The 25264-nt window shown below is 49.8% G+C and overlaps 1 protein-coding gene across 2 annotated transcripts in view; it reads right to left on the bottom strand.

The window, feature by feature from the left end:
* LOC139368642 (plexin-A1-like) overlaps window positions 1-25264 on the bottom strand; it is a 304007-nt gene that overhangs the window by 135138 nt on the left and 143605 nt on the right. For both annotated transcript variants that reach the window (XM_071107765.1, XM_071107766.1), the window contains exon 4: window positions 2411-2542. In XM_071107765.1, the coding sequence (XP_070963866.1) occupies window positions 2411-2542 (132 nt within the window). The remainder of the gene's footprint in view (window positions 1-2410; window positions 2543-25264) is intronic.

Here is a 25264-nt window from a genome sequence, read left to right as displayed (position 1 = left end):
GGGCGGAAATACAGCCGGAGAGGGCTGCAGTTACGATGGGGGGCATTGGTAACCCGCCTGTCTGTCCCATAACTAAGGCATTATCAGGAATAGACTGGGACTGAGGAGAGGGTGGGTAGGACTGAGGAGAGGGTGGGTGGGACTGAAGGGAGGGGAAGGAGGCCATGGGGTGTTAAATAGCAATCCAGAGGAGAGAGAGGGGGCATTTTGAAGAAGCCGTTTCAAGCCAGGCAGTGTCAAAGAGCTTGACAGTCCTTACCCTGTTACCTCATGTCACTCTGCCACAGAGCACACACCTACAGGTCTGCTCTGACATGGTAGATATAGATGTGGGGCTGAAGGGAGGGTGGGTGGGACTGAGGAGAGGGTGGGTGGGGCTGAGGAGAGGGTGGGTGGGACTGAGGAGAGGGTGGGTGGGACTGAGGAGAGGGTGGTTGGGACTGAGGAGAGGGTGGGTGGGGCTGAGGAGAGGGTGGGGGGGGCTGAGGAGAGGGTGGGGGGGGCTGAAGGGAGGGTGGGTGGGACTGAAGAGAGGGTGTGTGGGACTGAGGAGAGGGTGTGTGGGACAGAGGAGAGGGTGGGTGGGACTGAGGAGAGGGTGGGTGGGACTGAGGAGAGGGTGGGTGGGACTGAAGGGAGGGTGGGTGGGACTGAAGAGAGGGTGGGTGGGACTGAGGAGAGGGTGGGTGAGACTGAGGAGAGGGTGGGTGGGACAGAGGAAAGGGTGGGTGGGACTGAGGAAAGGGTGGGTGGGACTGAAGGGAGGGGAAGGAGGCCATGGGGTGTTAAATAGCAATCCAGAGGAGAGAGAGGGGGCATTTTGAAGAAGCCGTTTCAACTTAAACCTCAGAGATGAATCCTTAGCAGTAAACCTGGTGGCCTTCTTATCTCTCATCACCCTGCTAACCATTCTGATAGAGAGAGAGGCTGAGATAGAGGGGGGGGGGGGGGTCTTCCAGTAATGATGGAGGAAACCTCTTTAATGCGTGAGACGAGGACCTCCAATTTGAGCTTAGGGGAGAAACCACATGAAAGAAAAGAGAAAGCAGGGAGAAAAGGAGAAGGGTACAAATAACTGGAGTAGAGGAGGAAAAGAAGAGGGGAGAATTCCCTTTCCGTTGGTGCTTTGGCAGTGCTAAAAAAATGGGATTTATTCCATCAAAGGGGGATCAGAGAGACCCCCTCTCCTGTTCTGTTGCCTGTGATGAAGGGTTCTGACTGGGGGAGGAACGTGTGTGTGGGTAGAGGGTGCTGACTGGGGGAGGAACGTGTGTGTGGGTAGAGGGTGCTGACTGGGGGAGGAACATGTGTGTGGGTAGAGGGTGCTGACTGGGGGAGGAACGTGTGTGTGGGTAGAGGGTGCTGACTGGGGGAGGAACGTGTGTGTGGGTAGAGGGTGCTGACTGGGGGAGGAACATGTGTGTGGGTAGAGGGTGCTGACTGGGGGAGGAACGTGTGTGTGGGTAGAGGGTGCTGACTGGGGGAGGAACGTGTGTTTGGGTAGAGGGTGCTGACTGGGGGAGGAACGTGTGTGTGGGTAGAGGGTGCTGACTGGGGAGGAACGTGTGTGTGGGTAGAGGGTGCTGATTGGGGGAGGAACGTGTGTGTGGGTAGAGGGTGCTGACTGGGGGAGGAACGTGTGTGTGGGTAGAGGGTGCTGACTGGGGGAGGAACGTGTGTGTGGGTAGAGGGTGCTGACTGGGGGAGGAACATGTCTGTGGGTAGAGGGTGCTGACTGGGGGAGGAACATGTGTGTGGGTAGAGGGTGCTGACTGGGGGAGGAACGTGTGTGTGGGTAGAGGGTGCTGACTGGGGGAGGAACGTGTGTTTGGGTAGAGGGTGCTGACTGGGGGAGGAACGTGTGTGTGGGTAGAGGGTGCTGACTGGGGAGGAACGTGTGTGTGGGTAGAGGGTGCTGATTGGGGGAGGAACGTGTGTGGGTAGAGGGTGCTGGGCAGGGGGAGGAACGTGTGTGAGGGTAGAGGGTGCTGGGCAGGGGTAGGAACGTGTGTGAGGGTAGAGGGTGCTGACTGGGGGAGGAACATGTGTGTGGGTAGAGGGTGCTGACTGGGGGAGGAACGTGTGTGGGTAGAGGGTGCTGGGCAGGGGGAGGAACTTGTGTGAGGGTAGAGGGTGCTGGGCAGGGGGAGGAACGTGTGTGAGGGTAGAGAGTGCTGGGCAGGGGGAGGAACTTGTGTGAGGGTAGAGGGTGCTGGGCAGGGGGGTGGAGCTCAGTATACTGGAAATCAAACACAACCAATCACATAGAGTGCTGGAGTGGCAGAAAAACACAGAGGAAACACACACAACCATTAGGTTTGGGTAGTGCATAAATAGGAGGGTTTGGTGCCGTGAGAGTGTATGATTGTTTAAAAACGATTTAATATTCATGTTATAGCGTGTGTTTTACCTGTTTGTCTGTGAGGGCATAGATGTGCTGGTAGTCTGGGCTGAAGAGCAGATCTCTGTGGATGGGACTCCCCTCGCTCACCACCCCATTCTCATACAGCATGGCAGGATGGTTGATAGAATTCACCAGGATCTGAAACACACAGGACAGGACAGAGACGTCATCACACTCACAGGACACTCACAGTACACTCACAGGACACTCACAGGCAGGATAACACACAATCGCAGTCAGAGGACAGTCAGACACAGTCACCGGTACAGTGCAACACAGCCCAGACTCTGGTATGTTCACAGGAAAGTTCAGACAGGTCAGAAGTGAAATACGACAGGTCGTCTCTGTAATGTGAGACTTTACACGGCCAAATAAAAGTGGATTGTGTGTAATGTCAGTGACAGAATGATAGAGCTCTGTGGCGCATCCCAACCACAACATAAAGGAAACCAACGGCCGCTGTAAATCTGACTGTCTATTTCTGCTTCACAACCATCAATCACTACACAACTTTACACAATGCCGCTGCTGCTGCACTCTCCCCAAAATAAACAAAACTCTCACACACACTCTCTCTCTATCATTCTCTCTCTCCCACACACACTCTCTCTCTATCACTCTGACTCTCTCTCGTTCTCTCTCTCTCACACACACTCTCTCTCTATCACTCTGACTCTCTCTCGTTCTCTCTCTCTCACACACACTCTCTCTATCACTGTGACTCTTTCTCGTTCTCTCTCTCTCACACACACTCTCTCTCTATCACTCTGACTCTCTCTCGTTCTCTCTCTCTCACACACACTCTCTCTCTATCACTCTGACTCTCTCTCGTTCTCTCTCTCTCTCTCTCTCTCTCACACACACTCTCTCTCTATCACTCTGACTCTCTCTCGTTCTCTCTCTCTCACACACACTCTCTCTCTATCACTCTGACTCTCTCGTTCTCTCTCACACACACTCTCTCTCTATCACTGACTCTCTCTCACACTCTCTCTCTATCACTCTGACTCTCTCTCGTTCTCTCTCTCTCACACACACTGTCTCTCTATCACTATGACTCTCTCTCATTCTCTCTCTCTCACACACACTCTCTCTCTATCACTCTGACTCTCTCTCGTTCTCTCTCTCTCACACACACTCTCTCTATCACTCTGACTCTCTCTCGTTTTCTCTCTCTCACACACACTCTCTCTCTATCACTCTGACTCTCTCTCGTTCTCTCTCTCACACACACACACACACACACACACACACACACACACACACACACACACACACACACACACACACACACACACACTCTCTCTATCACTCTGACTCTCTCTCGTTCTCTCGTTCTCTCTCTCTCACACACACACACACACACACACACACACACACACACACACACACACACACACACACACACACACACACACACACACACACACACACACACACACACACACACACACACACACACTCCTCTATTGTCACTGACCAACTGTTCCATTTCTACACAGCTGAAAGTTGAAATTCCTCTTCCTCATGTTACGGTGTAATTACAAAGGAATGATGTGAACACTGTAATGGCTGATGCATGCAGGGATGATCATTTCCAACAGAATACCTAATAAGAATGATCTGCATCAAACCAGGTACTCAGCAAGTACTCAAAAGATCACAACAAGGGTCTAATACATATTCAGCTATTCTGCCTCCAGAAATGCCTCCCTGTACAGTAGAACGTCTTAGTATAATAATAATCAATCAGAGTTGTGTTGCCCTTTGACTGGTTGCCAGGGGCGAGCAGCAGCGATTACTGGCTGAATGTGCTGCTGCGTTTGTCCTTACAGTGCAGAAGTCAGCCTGATCTCCACAGTGTGTTCTGTCCCACTGGAGTTCTGCCTGCCTGATAACATAACCACAGACTGCTAGACCCTGGGCAGACCCTGCTGCATTTAGCTAACGTACTGCAGCGGAGCTACGTGCCTTTATTTTAAGGTGGGGGGGCTAACTCACTAAAACAAATGGTCCTTGGATAATAACAACAGCTGCCCCCCCTCCCCTCTACCTTAGTGGGTATATTGATGTGAGGTTCAGGGAGCGTGACCTCCCCGTCCCCTCGTATTTCAGGCTCTAATGATGTACCCAGGCCGCGTGCCAGGTCAGCCTGATTAATAGCCCGCCTTGTCTCTAGCTCTCTCCCTCTCTGCCTGGGCACTGGGGAGGATATTACCTGACTGGGCCTGACCATACCACAATACTACCACCTCTTTCAGAGAGAGCTGGAGAGGAGAGGAGGGCTGGAGAGGAGAGGAGGGGTGGAGAGGAGGGGAGGGGAGGGGTGGAGAGGAGAGGAGGGGAGGGGAGGGGTGGAGAGGAGGGGTGGGGTGGAGAGGAGGGGAGGGGTGGAAAGGAGGGGTGGAGAGGAGGGTAGGGGAGGGGTGGAGAGGATGAGTACAGAGGAGAGGGGTGGAGGGGAGGGGTGGAGAGGAGAGGATGAGTAGAGGGGAGGGGTGGAGAGGAAGGGATGAGCAGAGAGGAGAGTAATGGAGAAGAAATTAGATGAAAGTAGAGAAGAGGATAGGAAAGAAGATGAGGGGAGGAGGGGAAAGGAGATGAGGGGAGGAGGGGAAAGGAGATGAGGGGAGGAGGGGAAAGGAGATGAGGGGAGGAGGGGAAAGGAGATGAGGGGAGGAGGGGAAAGGAGATGAGGGGAGGAGGGGAAAGGAGATGAGGGGAGGAGGGGAAAGGAGATGAGGGGAGGAGAGGAAAGGAGATGAGGGAAGGAGAGGAAAAGAGATGAGGGGAGGAGATGAGGGGAGGAGGGGAAAGGAGATGAGGGGAGGAGGGGAAAGAAGATGAGGGGAGGAGGGGAAAGGAGATGAGGGGAGGAGGGGAAAGGAAATGAGGGGAGGAGGGGAAAGGAGATGAGGGAAGGAGGGGAAAGGAGATGAGGGGAGGAGGGGAAAGGAGATGAGGGGAGGAGGGGAAAGGAGATGAGGGGAGGAGGGGAAAGGAAATGAGGGGAGGAGGGGAAAGGAGATGAGGGAAGGAGAGGAAAAGAGAGGAGGGAAGGAAGGGAAAGGAGATGAAGGGAGGAGGGGAAAGGAGATGAGGGGAGAAGATGAGGGTAGGAGGGGAAAGGAGATGAGGGGAGAAGATGAGGGGAGGAGGGGAAAGGAGATGAGGGGAGGAGGGGAAAGGAGATGAGGGGAGGAGGGGAAAGGAGATGAGGGGAGGAGGGGAAAGGAAATGAGGGTAGGAGGGGAAAGGAGATGAGGGAAGGAGAGGAAAAGAGATGAGGGGAGGAAGGGAAAGGAGATGAGGGGAGGAGATGAAGGGAGGAGGGGAAAGGAGATGAGGGGAGGAAGGGAAAGGGGATGAGGGGCGGAGGGGAAAGGAGATGAGGGGAGAAGGGGAAAGGAGATGAGGGGAGGAGGGGAAAGGAGATGAGGGAAGGAGAGGAAAAGAGATGAGGGGAGGAGATGAGGGGAGGGGAGGAGGGGAAAGGAGATGAGGGGAGGGGAGGATATGAGATGAGGGGAGGAGGGGAAAGGAGATGAGGGGAGGATGGGAAAGGAGATGAGGGGAGGAGATGAGGGGAGGAGATGAGGGGAGGAGGGGAAAGGAGATGAGGAGAGGAGGGGAAAGGAGATAAGGGAAAGGAGATGAAGGGAGGGTGAGAGAGCATACGCCTCACCTCCAAAGGCCCTCTGCTCCTACTTTTAGGAAGTGCCCTGCTCTGTAGCTTGGAACACAGCACATTGACGTGATTTGGGTGAAATGGTTCAGGAGGACACAGAGCCAGACCAGCAGGCAACTTTATGGTCTTTAACTCCAGTCTCCCCAACACCTGCTATAGTGCTGTATTCTCCAGAGGAGCTCCACAGTCAAGGGTCATCCAGTAGAATGTTCTGGAGCAGGAAGGGAGAGGGGGATGTTGAAGTGGCTAGCAGGCCTGGGATTCGTGGTCATGAGGCTTATTCCCTCCCATCAAGATTCTCCCTACAGGACACGTCTCATTACAGAGCCAGTGAGCCAAAGCTGATAATACCAAGGACACTGCATCCTCTCTCTCTCCTTCTCTCATCTCTCTCTCTCTTTTTACTATTCTCTTCCTCTCTCTCTTCTCTCTCTCTCTTCTCTCACTCTCACTTCCAGGCTGCCAACATGTGATCAGAACATTCACTTCAGGAGAGGAAGAGGGAGGGGCGGGACGGAGGGGGGACTGATGCTGTGTCCTATAACTTTAATGAATGGGAATCAGCAGGCAAGGTTACTGCAGAGGGAACAAACAGGAAGCTGAAGGTACCTCTTTCCTCTCCCCTGATTCATACTGTACTCTCTCTGCACTACCCTAGACTAACCTCTCTCCCTGTCGCTAGGTAGAATATTCTACGTCCAGCATAAGGAATTTCCCAGAAGGAATATAGAACATCTCGCCCTCCCCCTCTACTTTTACTTAAGAGGGACCACAAACTGAAACCATATCATGACCAATACTTGGCATCTATAAGGTCTTATTTATGCATACATGTAAGCAATGACATGAGAAATATATATATATTAGATACACACACAAAACTAGTCAAAAGTTTGGACAGCCCAAGCCATAATTGAGTATAATGCATGTGCAATGATGGGAATAACTGGCCTGCCTCCATACATTTACTATACAACTGTAACGCAAAGATACACGTATCTCTCAGTTCAGTATCCTGTAAGAGGTCTGAGCGCAGGTCTCCTAGGCACACACACACACAGGCACGCACACACACACACGTACAAACACACACGCACACACACACGCACACGCACGCACACACACACACACACACACACACACACACACACACACACACACACACACACACACACACACACACACACACACACACAGCCAGGGCTGTGCTGAGAGAGGGGAGCGCTCCACAGATTACTCAAACAATAGCCTCTTGAACAAGAGCCAGGAGTTTTGCGAGAGGGAGAGTGGATAAATTCACTGCATTCAAGTCGGTCTCGTCTCATAAAGGTGTCAAGAGTGTGGGGGGGGGTGAGCAAGACAAAAACGAATTCAATCCCCCCCCGGGCTGGAGGCTTTAAACGCGGCCACACTTATTGCTGTGAAACACACACACACACACACACACACACACACACACACACACACACACACACACACACACACACACACACACAGAACCAGGGCATTACTGACTCGCCTAGTTAAATAAAGGTTAAGTAAATACAAATACAAACAATTGCCAGAGAGCAGAGAACAACTGACTATACAGGATTAAGTCAACATGGAACAGTCTGCACTGCTGGGCCCTCACATCTACTGGAAGTACAGTTGTGTAATACATGGCAGGTGTTCCTAAGGTACAACCCTCCTCAATCTGTGTTATTGGAGTGGGAGGGAGAGAGGGAGAGTGGGAGAGAGGGAGGGACGGAGGGTGGGAGGGAGGGAGGGAGAGTGGGAGGGCGGAAGAGAGAGAGGGAGGGAGGGAGGGTGGGAGGGAGGGACAGAGGGTGGGAGGGAGGGAGGATCAGGAGAGTGGTAGGGAGGGAGGGTGGGAGGGAGAGTGGGAGGGCAGAAGAGAGGGAGGGAGGGAGGCAGGGAGGGTGGGAGGGAGAGTGGGAGGGCGGAAGAGAGAGAGGGAGGGAGGGAGGGAGGGAGGGAGGGAGGGAGGCAGGCAGGCAGGCAGGCAGGCAGGCAGGGAGGGAGGGAGGGAGGGAGGGAGGGAGGGAGGGAGGGAGGGAGGGAGGGAGGGAGGGAGGGAGGGAGGGAGGGAGGGAGGGAGGGAGGGAGGGAGGGAGGGAGGGAGGGAGGATCAGGAGAGTGGTAGGGAGGGAGGGTGGGAGGGAGAGTGGGAGGGCGGAAGAGAGGGAGGGAGGGAGGCAGGGAGGGTGGGAGTGGGAGGGCGGAAGAGAGAGAGGGAGGGAGGGAGGGAGGGAGGGAGGGAGGGAGGGAGGCAGGCAGGCAGGCAGGCAGGCAGGCAGGCAGGGAGGGAGGGAGGGAGGGAGGGAGGGAGGGAGGGAGGGAGGGAGGGAGGGAGGGAGGGAGGGAGGGAGGGAGGGAGGGAGGGAGTGCCGGCTGGCGGGCGGGAGGGAAGGAGAGTGGGAGGGAGGGAAGGAGAGTGGGAGGGAGGGAGGGCTGGCGGGCGGGCGGGATGGAGAGAGGGAGGGAGGGTTAGGGCCAGGCTACTCCTCCCTGTCCTCCTCCTCTTCCTCCTCTCTCTGTGAACTGTAGCTGATTGGAGGTGGAGGGGAAGTGAGGGATTAGATAATAAAATGAAAACAGAGAGGAGCATGAATGAAGTCCTCTCCCCCCTGCTGTGCTGACTGTATTGTGTGCTGTAAACTATGGGGCTGCTGCTGGTCTCCACATGAGTCAGGATTAAGGTCAGAGTGAGTTCACCAGCAGGTCCACCTTGGCTGCTCACAAGCCAACCAAACACCACCACAGCCTCAGACAAAGGTCCTGTCTAATGCAACTCCAGATCATCTCGGCTGTCAGCTCGTGACATATCCAAATTAGAGGAGTGTGGGAGAAGGAGAGGAAGGGATCCAACCATGCACACGCTATAACAAAGCAGTAGTCAAGTGTCCCTTCTCCGCATTGGATCTTTATCCAGAGTCAAAGGGCAGGCTCATTCCACTGCTGGCATCTTCTATTAGATTGGACTCTGTGAGCGGAGCGGAGGAAGGGGGTATTCTGACAGTACAGAATACAGGAAGCCAGCGGTGTGGTCGCCATGCAACACAACACCAGGCAGGAAATACCTGCAGAGATTAAGACAAGTGAATGACAGGTGCTTTGTCATGAGATCCATCCCTGTCGCCTCCCTCTCCTCACTTCCTTCCTTCCTTCCTCCCTCTCTCCCTCCCTCCCTCCCTCCATCCCTGCAGCCTCCCTCCCTATGTCCCCCCTCCCTCCCTCCCTCCCTCCCTCCCTCCCTATGTCCCCCTCCCTGCATTCTCCCTCCCTTTCTATGTCCCCCCTCCCTGCAGTCTCCCTCCCTCCCTCCCTCTCTATGTCCCCCCTCCCTGCCTGTCCTATGTCCATGCCAGACACTACAGCAGTAGCCAGTGACCCTTCAAATCCCAGTTGTTGGAAGTCTATTTACTCTGGCTTGGAGTGGACACAGTGAGACATTTGGCTAATGAAATCAAACAGGGGCACTTCCCAGATGAGACTGGAACCAATTTCATTATTCCCCCAGCGCTGTGCTATGGGCTGCCCTCCTGCGCTTCCTGCCTCACCATCAACATGTTGAGCTGGGGTGATGATGAGGATCCATACCGAGGCTGGGCTCAAGTGTAATAGTTGATATTATGTCACTTTAGCCCCCTGTTCTGACTATTTTCATCTTTGCACGTACAGAAAAAAACACGGTATCAATGTGATCATTTAAATATACCTCGCAAAGCATCAACAAAACTCGCTTAAAAATCCCCGCTCATTGTCCCCGAAGCCCACTCAATGTTTGTCAAACTATTAAGACAACTGTTAAATTCAATGAGCCAAAACCATCAAACATTATATATGGTTATTCAAGTGATCAAGCCCACTGTTAGACATGGTGTAGAATGATGACACCTGGTGCTACTGTCTGTCTCAGTCTGCGTGTGACCCTTCCTTTCTGGAGGACGTCCAGAGTATCACACACACCTGCTGACTGCACAGTCTGCATCTCCTCCTCTGTTCCACCACTACGCACCGACACACGCACACACGCACACACAAACACCCAGTATCAGCCACATCAGCGTGACAGTTTACTCAGTGAAATGAACCATCTTTCACTGACTGCACCACTGGTTACACCGAGGCCCCAGGGCACGGCCAGGCAGGCAGGCAGACAGGCGGACAGACAGACAGACAGAACACTGTAGCTCTACGGTAAGACAGACAGACAGACAGACAGACAGACAGACAGACAGGCCACTGTAGCTCTACGGTCAGACAGACATACAGACAGACAGACAGACAGACAGACAGACAGACAGACAGGCCACTGTAGCTCTACGGTAAGACAGACAGACAGACAGACAGACAGACAGACAGACAGACAGACAGACAGGCCACTGTAGCTCTACGGTAAGACAGACAGACAGACATACAGACAGACAGACAGAACACTGTAGCTCTACGGTAAGACAGACAGACAGACAGACAGAACACTGTAGCTCTACGGTAAGACAGACAGACAGACAGACAGACAGACAGACAGACAGGCCACTGTAGCTCTACGGTAAGACAGACAGACAGACATACAGACAGACAGACAGAACACTGTAGCTCTACGGTAAGACAGACAGACAGACAGACAGACGGACAGGCGGACAGACAGACAGACAGACAGACAGACAGACAGACAGAACACTGTAGCTCTACGGTAAGACAGACAGACAGACAGACAGACAGACAGACAGACAGACCACTGTAGCTCTACGGTAAGACAGACAGACAGACAGACAGACAGAACACTGTAGCTTTACGGTAAGAGAGACAGACAGACAGACAGACAGACAGACAGACAGACAGACAGACAGACAGACCACTGTAGTTCTACGGTAAGACAGACAGACAGACAGACAGACGGACAGGCGGACAGACAGACAGACAGACAGACAGACAGACAGACAGAACACTGTAGCTCTACGGTAAGACAGACAGACAGACAGACAGACAGACAGACAGACCACTGTAGCTCTACGGTAAGACAGACAGACAGACAGACAGACAGACAGACAGAACACTGTAGCTCTACGGTAAGACAGACAGACAGACAGACAGGCGGACAGACAGACAGACAGAACACTGTAGCTCTACAGTAAGACAGACAGACAGACAGACAGGCGGACAGACAGACAGACAGAACACTGTAGCTCTATGGTAAGACAGACAGACAGACAGACCACTGTAGCTCTACGGTAAGACAGACAGACAGACAGACAGACAGACAGGCAGGCAGGCAGGCAGACGGACGGAGGGACGGACGGACAGACAGGCAGGCGGGCGGACAGGCAGGCAGACAGACAGACAGACAGACAGGCAGGCAGGCAGACAGGCGGACAGACAGACAGACAGAACACTGTAGCTCTACGGTAAGACAGACAGACAGACAGACAGACAGGCAGGCAGACGGACGGACGGACGGACAGGCAGGCAGACAGACAGGCAGGCAGGCAGGCAGGCAGGCAGGCAGGCAGACAGACAGACAGACAGACAGACAGACAGACAGACAGACAGAACACTGTAGCTCTACGGTAACATGTCACAGGACAACCTCCCCTGACGCACGCCTCCGCTGGGGTCTGTCATTAACAATAAGAATGGTTCCTGTCTCTGTATGAGAGAAAGAGAAAGGCATGAATCCACCCACCCCTCCCTCCCCCTCTCTCTCTGCGTTTGAAGCCCCCCCCCCCTCATCAGGGCTGCTGCATCTGTTGTAGTGGAGCGGGAAAAGTGCATGAAGCCTAGTCCTCAGGGGACTGGCTGGCATGTCTCAGCCTAAACCCTCTTTAATCTTTCACAGTTTCCCCGCTGCCATCTCCCCACGCTGCCACTACAACCATGGCTCCGCTTGCTGGCGCTCTTGACATAACTAGGTCTCCCTGTGCATAATGCAGCAGCTACCCACTAGACTCCTGCCTTTGATATGGGGCCCATTGAAGTGGAGATCTGCATCTGATTGAACACAATCACTGGCTAATTAATGAGATGGAGGGGGCAAGAACCACCGCAACCAGTCAGTCCTCAACACTGCCCATGTCTGCCCGCCGGTGCCAGGCGCCCGTCCCCTAAGGGGGACGCAGCAGGACCGCGGCATGGCAGGCAACAGACGCTCTGGAACGTGTGTGTGGTGACACAGTTTTGTGACAATGCGATTCAGAGGATGATTAATTGTTTGAGGCCTCGACATAGCCTGACAGCAACGCTAGAAGAACCAGAAGTAGGTTACGTGCAAGCAAAGAAGGGTACTTGAATACTGTTGCTGCTGAAGGCCTGAAGGCCTAAATGAGCTGCGGTGCTGTTTTGTGTTGTATCGTCATTAAGAAGGGATTTCCTGTAGTGGACAGGATACTAGAGAGCAGGTGAAGAAAGAGAAGAAGTGTTGATGAGGAAACAGCCCGACAGAGGAGAGAGGAGCCAGCTCTCTGATTAAAACGACCCCGGCGACAGCTGAGACCCTTTAACCAGCGATCCCATCCTCCAGCTCATCAGCATCTCCTGACCTCTCCCCTCTCTGAGTACCCCAACACATCTCTCCATTCGTCCCGTCATACCGCTGACGGCGACGACGACGACGACTAATCATAGGGCCTCTGGTGTAGTGGTCTCCAGACTCCGGCCTAGCTCTTGTTTTTACAACCCCGGTCATAAGCGTTTCATTATGACAGCTCCTAGATGAGGGCAGGGGCCTTTTCAATGTGATCTGCTCTTGTTGCATTTCGCCTCCCCCTTCCTCCTGTAATATCTGATTTGGCTCTGGGTCTACACTGCCGACCGGATCCTCAGAGCATTACAAAGAATTCCATTTATATTTCCCCCTTCCTAAACTTGCCTCTCTACTTTCTTTGACATACCCGACGCACACCGGCAGTCAAGCGAAACACACTGTACGGTTTAAACCAGGGGAAAAGAATGCAAGGTTTGCCCTGCAGTGAGTAGAGAAACTACTTCCAAGCCATCTCCATTTGTCAAGAACAGTGCTGTGGAACCAAGGAGCCACTACAGAACAGTCCCTTAGTGGAACAGGAGGAACAATAGACTAATGGAACTCAGAATATACAAGGGGGGAAATGACACAAGATAGAGAGAGCCTTTGGCTATGTTTTATATATAGTACATCTGCCAATGCATACAGTACATTTATAATTTAAGATATGGGTCATACAAAGATAACTAGAAGAGACACACTGTATCCGTTTTTTATGGAGATAAATGTCAGACCTTTATCCCCCCCCCCCCCACCCCCCACCCTCACACACTAGCCTTGGATGCCGTCGATAGAGAATATAGGTCAGCCCTGCAAGACAGAGCATATCGTGGTTCTATCCAGCTCTCTGAACGCTAGCGAGGCAACACAGAGGACAATATGTTCCTCTGAAATAGGATATAATCAGCCTTTGTACAGCAACCTGTCTTTGTACGTTCATTATACATCTTCTTTTTCCATAAGACGCAAACTATGAGGTACTGAAGTGTTCCTGGACAAGCAGAACATCTAGTAAACACCACCTTTAAAACCACAGGCCTCCTGAAATAGCCCCATTCCCCCTGCCTCATCAAGAGTACCCAACAAGGTAATGATGTCAGCTTTAATGAATAAACTGTGTACTGTCATCAAGACACTGTGTAAACAACACTGGAGAGCAGAAAGCCATGGCTGAGAAGCCCCAGTGAGGAAAGCAGGGATGACACCGGAATAGAAGGAAAGGAAATTAACCTGGAGAGAGAGAGAGAGAGAGAGAGAGAGCTGTGTCTGTCTGACTAGAGGATAAAAACAACTAGCTAACTGCTGTAGAGAATAACAAGCAGGCCGTGTGTTGTGTTGTTTTGTAGCCCCAGAACAGAGGTGTTTCTCTCTACAGAGAGGTGCCATGTGGAGCTAACAGGAGACTCACATGTAGATGGGGGAGAGAGGAGGAGAAGAGCCTGGGGGAGAAGAGCCTGGGGGAGGGAAAATAACTACCAGGAGACTCTAAGGTACGAGGGGAGAAGGGGTGGAGAGGACAGCAATGGGGCCCCTGAGTCAACACAGCTAGCTACTGTAGGTAGGTGGCACCTCTGTGTACTGTACATGCTGATTGGATATTTCTAATCCATGAGCTTCAGGAGAAAAATATTTTGTAAATCAGATAAAACTTCCCCGTCAATGGCCAAGCCACATCAAACTGACCATCAATCTGACTACAGGTCTATTGAGCAGCATGGCTGTGGTTTGGAGTGTCCTGTACAGCATGGCTGTGGTTTGGAGTGTCCTGTACAGCATGGCTGTGGTTTGGAGTGTCCTGTACAGCATGGCTGTGGTTTGGAGTGTCCTGTACAGCATGGCTGTGGTTTGGAGTGTCCTGTACAGCATGGCTGTGGTTTGGAGTGTCCTGTACAGCATGGCTGTGGTTTGGAGTGTCCTGTACAGCATGGCTGTGGTTTGGAGTGTCCTGTACAGCATGGCTGTGGTTTGGAGTGTCCTGTACAGCATGGCTGTGGTTTGGAGTGTCCTGTACAGCATGGCTGTGGTTTGGAGTGTCCTGTACAGCATGGCTGTGGTTTGGAGTGTCCTGTACAGCATGGCTGTGGTTTGGAGTGTCCTGTACAGCATGGCTGTGGTTTGGAGTGTCCTGTACAGCATGGCTGTGGTTTGGAGTGTCCTGTACAGCATGGCTGTGGTTTGGAGTGTCCTGTACAGCATGGCTGTGGTTTGGAGAGTCCTGTACAGCATGGCTGTGGTTTGGAGTGTCCTGTACAGCATGGCTGTGGTTTGGAGTGTCCTGTACAGCATGGCTGTGGTTTGGAGAGTCCTGTACAGCATGGCTGTGGTTTGGAGTGTCCTGTACAGCATGGCTGTGGTTTGGAGTGTCCTGTACAGCATGGCTGTGGTTTGGAGTGTCCTGTACAGCATGGCTGTGGTTTGGAGTGTCCTGTACAGCATGGCTGTGGTTTGGAGTGTCCTGTACAGCATGGCTGTGGTTTGGAGTGTCCTGTACAGCATGGCTGTGGTTTGGAGTGTCCTGTACAGCATGGCTGTGGTGTGGAGTGTCCTGTACAGCATGGCTGTGGTTTGGAGTGTCCTGTACAGCATGGCTGTGGTTTGGAGTGTCCTGTACAGCATGGCTGTGGTTTGGAGTGTCCTGTACAGCATGGCTGTGGTTTGGAGAGTCCTGTACAGCATGGCTGTGGTTTGGAGTGTCCTGTACAGCATGGCTGTGGTTTGGAGTGTCCTGTACAGCATGGCTGTGGTTTGGAGAGTCCTGTACAGCATGGCTGTGGTTTGGAGTGTCCTGTACAGCATGGCTGTGGTTTGGAGTGTCCTGTACAGCATGGCTGTGGTTTGGAGTGTCCTGTACAGCATGGCTGTGGTTTGGAGTGTCCTGTACAGCATGGCTGTGGTTTGGAGAGTCCTGTACAGCATGGCTGTGGTTTGGAGTGTCCTGTACAGCATGGCTGTGGTTTGGAGTGTCCTGTACAGCATGGCTGTGGTTTGGAGTGTCCTGTACAGCATGGCTGTGGTTTGGAGAGTCCTGTACAGCATGGCTGTGGTTTGGAGAGTCCTGTACAGCATGGCTGTGGTTTGGAGTGTCCTGTACAGCATGGCTGTGGTTTGGAGTGTCCTGTACAGCATGGCTGTGGTTTGGAGTGTCCTGTACAGCATGGCTGTGGTTTGGAGTGTCCTGTACAGCATGGCTGTGGTTTGGAGTGTCCTGTACAGCATGGCTGTGGTTTGGAGTGTCCTGTACAGCATGGCTGTGGTTTGGAGTGTCCTGTACAGCATGGCTGTGATTTGGAGAGTCCTGTACAGCATGGCTGTGGTTTGGAGTGTCCTGTACAGCATGGCTGTGGTGTGGAGTGTGAGAGGAGGCAGAGCTGTGGTTTGGTGTGCGAGAGGAGGCAGAGATGTGGTTTGGTGTGTGAGAGGAGGCAGAGCTGTGGTTTGGTGTGTGAGAGGAGGCAGAGCTGTGGTTTGGTGTGTGAGAGGAGGCAGAGCTGTGGTTTGGTGTGTGAGAGGAGGCAGAGCTGTGGTTTGGTGTGTGAGAGGAGACAGAGCTGTGGTTTGGTGTGTGAGAGGAGACAGAGCTGTGGTTTGGTGTGTGAGAGGAGGCAGAGCAGTGGTTTGCTGTGTGAGAGGAGGCCGAGCAGTGGTTTGATGTGTGAGAGGAGGCAGAGCTGTGGTTTGGTGTGTGAGAGGAGACAGAGCTGTGGTTTGGTGTGTGAGAGGAGACAGAGCTGTATCACTTAGAGCTGGAGCCAGCTGCAGGGAGCAGCCAGCTGGAGACTGTTGTTTAGACTGCTCTATGAGTCAGGCTGCTAATGGGCCTCTCTCTCTGCTGAAGTGGTAACATCCTCTACAACTATGTACAGTATGAGAGTGAGAGAGAGAGCGTGTTTGTGACGGAGGGGATATCAATTAGCAGGTTCAAGTGTGAGTACTGTACAATTGCATGTACCAGTGTGTGTATGTGTGTATGTGTGTGTGTGTGTGTGTGTGTGTGTGTGTGTGTGTGTGTGTGTGTGTGTGTGTGTGTGTGTGTGTGTGTGTGTGTGTTAGGTTTGAATAAATGTTCCACCCAGACAATAAATCCCTTTTCTCCTGGGTAACCCGGTATTATAAAACACATAAATATGTCTGGATTTGAGCCTGATGCTACCTGAGCCTGATGCTACCTGAGCCTGATGCTACCTGAGCCTGATGAGCCCTACATTAAAGGCATTTTATGAGACCAACATTAAAAACTTTTAATGAGACCTACATTAAAGGCATTTAATGAGTCCTACATTAAAGACATTTAATGAGACCTACATTAAAGACATTTAATGAGACCTACATTAAAGACATTTAATGAGACCTACATTAAAGACAATTAATGAGACCTACATTAAAGGCATTTAATGAGACCTACATTAAAGGCATTTTACGAGACCTACATTAAAGACATTTATTGAGACCTACATTAAAGACATTTAATGAGACCTACATTAAAGGCATTTTATGAGACCTTCATTAAAGACATTTTATGAGACCTACATTAAAGGCATTTTATGAGACCTACATTAAAGGCATTTATTGAGCCCTACATTAAAGACATTTATTGAGACCTACATTAAAGACATTTAATGAGACCTCCATTAAAGACATTTAATGAGACCTACATTAAAGACATTTAATGAGACCTTCATTAAAGACATTTTATGAGACCTACATTAAAGGCATTTTATGAGACCTACATTAAAGACATTTATTGAGACCTAAATCAAAGACATTTTATGAGCCCAAGCACAAAAAAACCCAAATGATTGTGCCATTATCCAATACATAGCCTATGAGGCTCAACAACAATACATAGCACATTAGGCTCAATAGAAAAAACAGAAAAGCCCATAGATGTAGCTAGCTATATGCTCTCTTGGGTAAATAAATGAAACAAGCTCCAGTAAGCTAATATTTTTGAGTGTGGACTGTATTATTGTATTGTATTATACTGTATTATATGGACTGGAATTACACACCTCCTTTAAACCATGAAGCTGGGAGAGAACATGTTTCGTGCCATACACGTGGCTCACAAAGTTACAATTATAGGCTAGCAATTTGATTTTAATGTTTAAATATAATAGAGCCTCTTTACACAATTAGTAGGCTGACACATATATACCTTTCACAATATTTCCCCTGATGTTATTAGCCTTCCTCCTCTTTCTCCCTCTATTGTTGCTTCATTCCTTCCTCCTTTCAACAGTTAAATGAAATACGTTTTGTTGTCCTTATCGTCATCATTCTGACATCCTTGGACGTTTACATACACCTTAGCCAAATACATTTAAACTAAGTTTTTTACAATTCCTGACATTTAATCCTGGTAAACATTCCCTCTCTTAGGTCAGTTAGGATCACCACTTTATTTTAAGAATGTGAAATGTCAGCATAGTAGTAGAGAATTATTTATTTCAGCTTTTATTTCTTTCACCACATTCCCAGTGGGTCAGAAGTTTACATACACTCAATTAGTATTTGGTAGCATTGCCTTGAAATTGTTTAACTTGGGTCATATGTTTCAGGTAGCCTTCCACAAACTTCCCACAATAAGTTGGGTGAATTTTGGCCCATTCCTCCTGACAGAGTTGGTGTAACTGAGTCAGGTTTGTAGGCCTCCTTGCTCGCACACGCTTTTCAGTTCTGCCCACACATTTTCTATGGCATAGCGGTCAGGACTTTGTGATGGCCACTCCAATGTGTCATGCACAAAGTAGCATAGGCTATTCTGCAGCAAATGCAGGCCTACCTGTCACAAGAAAAAAGGTTGCCATTTTGAGATGATACATGCATGGTGAACTGCGCTCCATACTGAGATGGGCTGTCTGTCCCCACCCTGAGCGTTGATTCATCAGGCAGATAGCAGAGAGAAGATTTAGACATCACATGGAAAGTAACAGTTCAAATTCACATCATGCTGTTCATAGAAATTGCATTCTAACTGACCAGTTTCTCACGGTTATTTATACCGGGAAAAGGAAAAGGGTTTTGGCGGTTAATCTCGGTAACCCGGTTCTTGCTATTCAACCCGGTATGTGTGTGTGTGTGTGTGCATTTTTGTTTGTGTGTACACACATGTGTGTGTGTGTATGCATGTGTGTGTGTGTGTGTGTGTTTGTGTGTACATGTATGTGTGTGCATGCATGTGTGCGTGTGTGCATGCATGCATGTGTGTGCGCGCGTGTGTGTGTGTGTGTGTGTGTGTGTGTGTGTGTGTGTGTGTGTGTGTGTGTGTGTGTGTGTGTGTGTGTGTGTGTGTGTGTGTGCCCAAGGCGTATCTGCATGTGTGTGACGCAATGTTCACTACATAACACAACATTGAATTACCATTCACAACATCAATGGTCAACCGTTAATCCTAATATCCGCAGCCTGCCTCCACTGCTCAGTGCAGTGTTCCATGGTGCCTGGCTACAGGGAGGAGGACAGAGCAGTGATCCTCACAGAGAGACAGACAGACAGCATCACAATCACAGTTGGGCTGCTGCTGCCTCTGGGAAGAGCTCTCCTCACACAGACCGGAGTTCTCAGCCTGCAGCTCACTAGAGATAACCTACCCCTCTTCTCATCCACGTTAGGACTGTTTAAGTCTTTTAAAGACAATGTGGGGTGGGTTATTCTTTATACCTCTCATACACAGTTGAGGATATGGGAACGGGAAACTCAGAGAGGAGAAGACAGAGCTCTTCAAATGAGGATGAGGTATGAAGGTAGAGGGGAGCGAACCAAGGACTGATCACCCCAATCCACAAAAGTGGAGACAAATTTGACCCCAATAACTACCGTGGAATATGCGTCAACAGTAACCTTGGGAAAATCCTCTGCATTATCATTAAAAGCAGACTCTTACATTTCCTCAATGAAAACAATGTACTGAGCAAATGTCAAATTGCCTTTTTACCAAATTACCGTACAACAGACATGTATTCACCCTGCACACCCTAATTGACAACCAAACAAACCAAAACAAAGGCAAAGTCTTCTCATGCTTTGTTGATTTCGAAAAAGCCTTCGACTCAATTTGGCATGAGGGTCTGCTATACAAACTGATGGAAAGTGGTGTTGGGGGTAAAACATACGACATTATAAAATCCTTGTACACAAACAACAAGTGTGCGGTTAAAATTGGCAAAAAACACACACATTTCTTCACACAGGGTCGTGGGGTGAGACAGGGATGCAGCTTAAGCCCCACCCTCTTCAACATATATATCAACGAATTGGCGCGGGCACTAGAAAAGTCTGCAGCACCCGGCCTCACCCTACTAGAATCCGAAGTCAAATGTCTGCTGTTTGCTGATGATCTGGTGCTTCTGTCACCAACCAAGGAGGGCCTACAGCAGCACCTAGATCTTATGCACAGATTCTGTCAGACCTGGGCCCTGACAGTAAATCTCAGTAAGACCAAAATAATGGTGTTCCAAAAAAGGTCCAGTCACCAGGACCACAAATACAAATTCCATCTAGACACTGTTGCCCTAGAGCACACAAAAAACTATACATACCTTGGCCTAAACATCAGCGCCACAGGTAACTTCCACAAAGCGGTGAACGATCTGAGAGACAAGGCAAGAAGGGCATTCTATGCCATAAAAAGGAACATAAATTTCAACATACCAATTAGGATTTGGCAAAAAATACTTGAATCAGTCATAGAACCCAATGCCCTTTATGGTTGTGAGGTCTGGGATCCGCTCACAAACCAAGACTTCACAAAATGGGACAAACACCAAATTGAGACTCTGCACGCAGAATTCTGCAAAAATATCCTCAGTATAACAACGTAGAACACCAAATAATGCATGCAGAGCCGAATTAGGCCGATACCCACTAATTATCAAAATCCAGAAAAGAGCCGTTAAATTCTACAACCACCTAAAAGGAAGTGATTCCCAAACCTTCCATAACAAAACCATCACCTACAGAGAGATGAACCTGGAGAAGAGTCCCCTAAGCAAGCTGGTCCTGGGGCTCTGTTCACAAACACAAACACACCCTACAGAGCCCCAGGACAGCAGCACAATTAGACCCAACCAAATCATGAGAAAACAAAAATATATTTACTTGACACATTGGAAAGAATTAACAAAAAAACTGAGCAAACTAGGATGCTATTTGGCCCTAAACAGAGAGTACACAGCGGCAGAATACCTGACCACTGTGACTGACCCAAAATTAAGGAAAGCTTTGACTATGTACAGACTCAGTGAGCATAGCCTTGCTATTGAGAGAGGCCACCATAGGCAGACATGGCTCTCAAGAGAAGACAGGCTATGTGCACACTGCCCACAAAATGAGGTGGAAACTGAGCTGCACTTCCTAACCTCCTGCCCAATGTATGACCATATTAGAGATACATATTTCCATATTTTACATATTTTACAAACTTCTGTATGTGTAATGTTTACTGTTAATTTGTATTGTTTATTTCACTTTTTTATATCATCTACCTCACTTGCTTTGACAATGTTAACAGATGTTTCCCATGCCAATAAAGCCCCTTGAATTGGATTGAGAGACAGTGAAAAAGAGATAGAGATAAAGAGAGAGAGAGAGAGAGAGAGAGAGACAGAGAGAGAGATAGAAACAAAGAGAGAGATAGAGACAGAGAGAGAAAGAGAGAGAGAGAGAGAGAAAGAGAGAAGGTGAGAGAGAGACAGAGAGAGAGAGAGAGAGAGAGAGAGAGAGAGAGACAGAGAGAGATAGATAGAGACAAAAAGAGAGAGCGAGAGAGAGATAGAGACAGAGAGAGAGAGAGACAGAGAGAGAGAGAGAGAGAGAGAGAGAGTGAGCGACATGGAGAGAGAGAGAGAGAGAGGTAGAGAGAGCGAGCGACAGAAAGAGAGGGGGAGAGAGAGAGAGAGAGAGAGAGAGAGAGAGAGAGAGAGAGAGAGAGAGAGATGTCAATCTTCCTCCTCATCCCATCACCACGCCTTACGATCATTCCTGATTCTGACTGGGGGAGCAACACCACCGTAGTTGGCTACTTCATCAATGCCAGCGTTTCCTGCGGCTGCCACTCGGTGTTGACGTTGAAGGAGAGAGCGGTCAGGACCCTGCTGTTGACTGAGCTCTGTATAAACACACTACTGACACACTCCATAAAAACGAATGGAACGGAGAGTCAAAGAGGCACACATTATTAAAAAGCTGTGTATAAATGATTACACAAAGGCCCAAATTAATGAATAAATATAGAAATAAGGGTGAGAGGTCCGTGGCGAGAGAGAGAGAGCAGTGGATGGCGGGTATTGAGCGGGTGATAAATTCCCTCACTCTCCGGCAGGCTGCCTTTGTCTGCCTGGCCTGTTGCTTTGTAGCCTTATCAGGCCGGCTAGCGAGGTGATTCATTCTGGTCTCAGCGCTGTGCAGTGGAGAGACGCCGTGAGCCAGGCTTACAGTCAGGCTGCCCTGCTTCAAAGGCCGCAAGCTTATCACTGCCAAACACCCAGCCAGCACACACACACACGACATACACACACGTGCACATACACACGCACACACAGATGTATGGCCCACACATCATAACCTCTTAACCTCTGTGGACCTGTGCAGCCAGAAAGAAACCTCCAAAAATCCATATTCTGACCCTTCACTACACACACTCTCACATACAGCATACAGCATACTGTATATACATGTATCTAAGTTCTGCTGCAAAATAAACACTCTATAGACTCATTATCAACGATGCTCGTAGTCTACACACTGTCTCAATGATTTATGAGATTTCTTAACGACCCAGTTTCAACAGAGACGAGACAGACACAGGCAGAGCTGGTTCCATGGTGTTGCGCCCATGCCCAGATGAAGCTCTACTAAGGAGAGAGCCAGCCAGCCCAGAGCCAGACGAAGCTCTACTAAGGAGAGAGCCAGCCAGCCCAGAGCCAGACGAAGCTCTACTAAGGAGAGAGCCAGCCAGCCCAGAGCCAGAGGAAGCTCTACTAAGGAGAGAGCCAGCCAGCCCAGAGCCAGCCAGCCCAGAGCCAACCAGCCGACCCCTGCCTGCTGCATTCTTCTGCTGCTCCTTTCAAAGACACATAGAGACCCAGGTGGAGCCAGGGAGTACACAGACTTCCTGTCAGCATAAAACCAATGAGTGATGAGCTCCTCCATCCAGCCCTGGCTGGGCCCGGCTCACTCCCTGCAGCTGTGCCGAAAGACGGGGTGCAGGGGAGTGTACATACACATAGATGTACAGCACACAGAGTAGGGTGCACAGGTATGATGGGTACAGGACTACAAGTCTGCCAGTTACAGCTGGATTTACTACCTACTTTGGGGAAATATGCAAGAGTCTGTCCTACTGCCTTTGAGCTTGTAACTAGCCTCATATTCACTATTCCATGAGGGGAACATTATGTATGCCTTGTATTTTTATAGTGTCCCTCTAACTATATTTTACCAGCAGCTCCATTCCTCCAGAGCTGCTGCTGCCCTACTTCATGGTCACACATCGGGAACGTTGCCTATATTTGCACAGTCAGAGCACAGCACAGCCAGGCAGCCAGACACCATGGAGAGGAGAGGAGGCCTACAGACAGACAGACAGACAGACAGACAGACACCATGGAGAGGAGGCCTACAGACAGACAGACAGACAGACAGACAGACAGACAGACAGACAGACAGAGCTTCCACCAGGACAAAGACTTCTTGATGTAGCCGAGCGGCGAGCGCTAATCTTTGGGCGGCCGGCGCGGAGGCGTGAAGGGTCAGGGCGAGGGGAATTAGCTGAGTAATACTGATATGGAGGCATTGTGTCCCGCTGACCACAGCCCGCTGCCGGCTGACACCTAAAAGGAGTCTGGGAGAGAGAGAGCAGGGAGAGCAGAGAACTGAGGATCATTTCCTGGCAATGTTCCAGTGAAAAGCAGGCATTATGTCATAGCTACAGACCTAACAGAGTAAAGTCAGTTTATCTCTCTGTCTGTTCCAATTAACTGTTAAATCCATTCCTGTGAGCTGAACACTCGTCTGTCTGCTTCTCTGAGTCTGACCACTAATCCCTATTACTGACTGGTGAACAGAGACTTTCTAAGAAGAATTAAAAAGATTATGATTAACTTACAATCCAGTCTATAAATCAGCCTTGTCATCAAACAACTCACATATGCACACGCACAGATGTGTGCGCCAGTGGAGGCTCCTCAGAGGAAGGGGAGGGCCATCTTCCTCACTGAATTTCATAAGAATGTAAATTGTAAAACATGACAAATATTATACTTTTTACATAAAACTATACTAAACATGTCACCAAATAACTGATTAAAACACACTATTGGTGTTTTGGTTGCTGGATCGAATCCCCGAGCTGACAAGGTAAAAAATATGTCATTCTGCAGTTAACCCACTGTTCCCCGGGTGCCAATGATGCGGACGTTGATTATGGCAGCCCCCCACACCTCTCTGATTCAAAGGGGTTGGGTTAAATGCAGAACACACATTTCAGATGAATGCATTCAGTTGTACAACTGACTAGGTATCCTCCTTTCCCACTTTGGCGTAGCTGGAGGACAGCTAGCTTCTGTCCTCCTCTGGGTACATTGACTTCAATACAAAACCTAGAGGAACATGGTTTTCACCCCATCCATAGACTTACACAGTAATTATGACAACTTCTGGAGGACGTCCTCCAACCTATCAGAGCTCTTGCAGCATGAACTGACATGTTGTCCACTCAATCAAAGGATCAGAGAATGAAACTAGTACTGAAAGCATAAGCTACAGCTAGCTAGCACTGCGGTGTATAGCATGTGGTGAGTAGCTGACAAAAAAAGAGAGAAAGACAACAGTTTGGAACAAATGAATTTCTTCCAAAATGAAAGAGGAGCAAGAGAGAAATAGAGAGAGAGAGATTGTCATTTTTTTCACTTTCAGTTTTACTTACTAGTTTAGCCTATTGAAACACCCTGCTCAAAGAGAGGGATGATATGTTAGCTAGCTAGTTTAGCCTATTGAAACACCCTGCTCAAACAGAGGGATGCTATCTTAGCTAGCTAGTTTAGCCTATTGAAACACCCTGCTCAAAGAGAGGGATGATATGTTAGCTAGCTGGCTATGACTATCCAACACAACACTGGAACTCTTACAAGTCAAGGTAAGCTTTTGGTTTTACAAATGTATTGCCACCGGGGCCCGCCGGTGTAACTGCTTACTGACTATACACTGTAACGTTACTGCATCATTTAGCGGGTTTACTAACGCGTTAGTTATATTAGCTATGCTGACTTTGGGAAGAAATTCAATGTAGCTGTTATGAGAGTGAACTCTGTTTAAACGTGATCAGGGGTGTATTCATTCTGCCGATTCTGTTGAAAAAACGTTTCTTAAGCGGAACCAAACGGAACAAAACGGGGATAAACATACCTGAAATTGTCCAACAGAAACTCTCGTTTGCAACTGTTGGACCGTTGCAGGCAAGAGTGTGCAAGGCGGTATTGAATGTGTCACTGTCTGTCACTTAAAATGTGTCTCTCGACCTACGTTGTAAACTTTCATTCATAGACTAGGTTGTAGCAACATGATGGGTATAGGGACAATTCTAGTATCATGTAGTAGCCTAAACCTATCACTGTTACTTTGAACTGGGTGAATGGAATATGAATCCCAG

This window comes from Oncorhynchus clarkii, chromosome 16 (genome assembly GCF_045791955.1).
Source record: "Oncorhynchus clarkii lewisi isolate Uvic-CL-2024 chromosome 16, UVic_Ocla_1.0, whole genome shotgun sequence".
In the NCBI taxonomy this organism is placed as follows: domain Eukaryota; kingdom Metazoa; phylum Chordata; class Actinopteri; order Salmoniformes; family Salmonidae; genus Oncorhynchus; species Oncorhynchus clarkii.
Note: the sequence above shows the minus strand (reverse complement) of the source record. Positions and strands in the feature narration are given on the sequence as shown.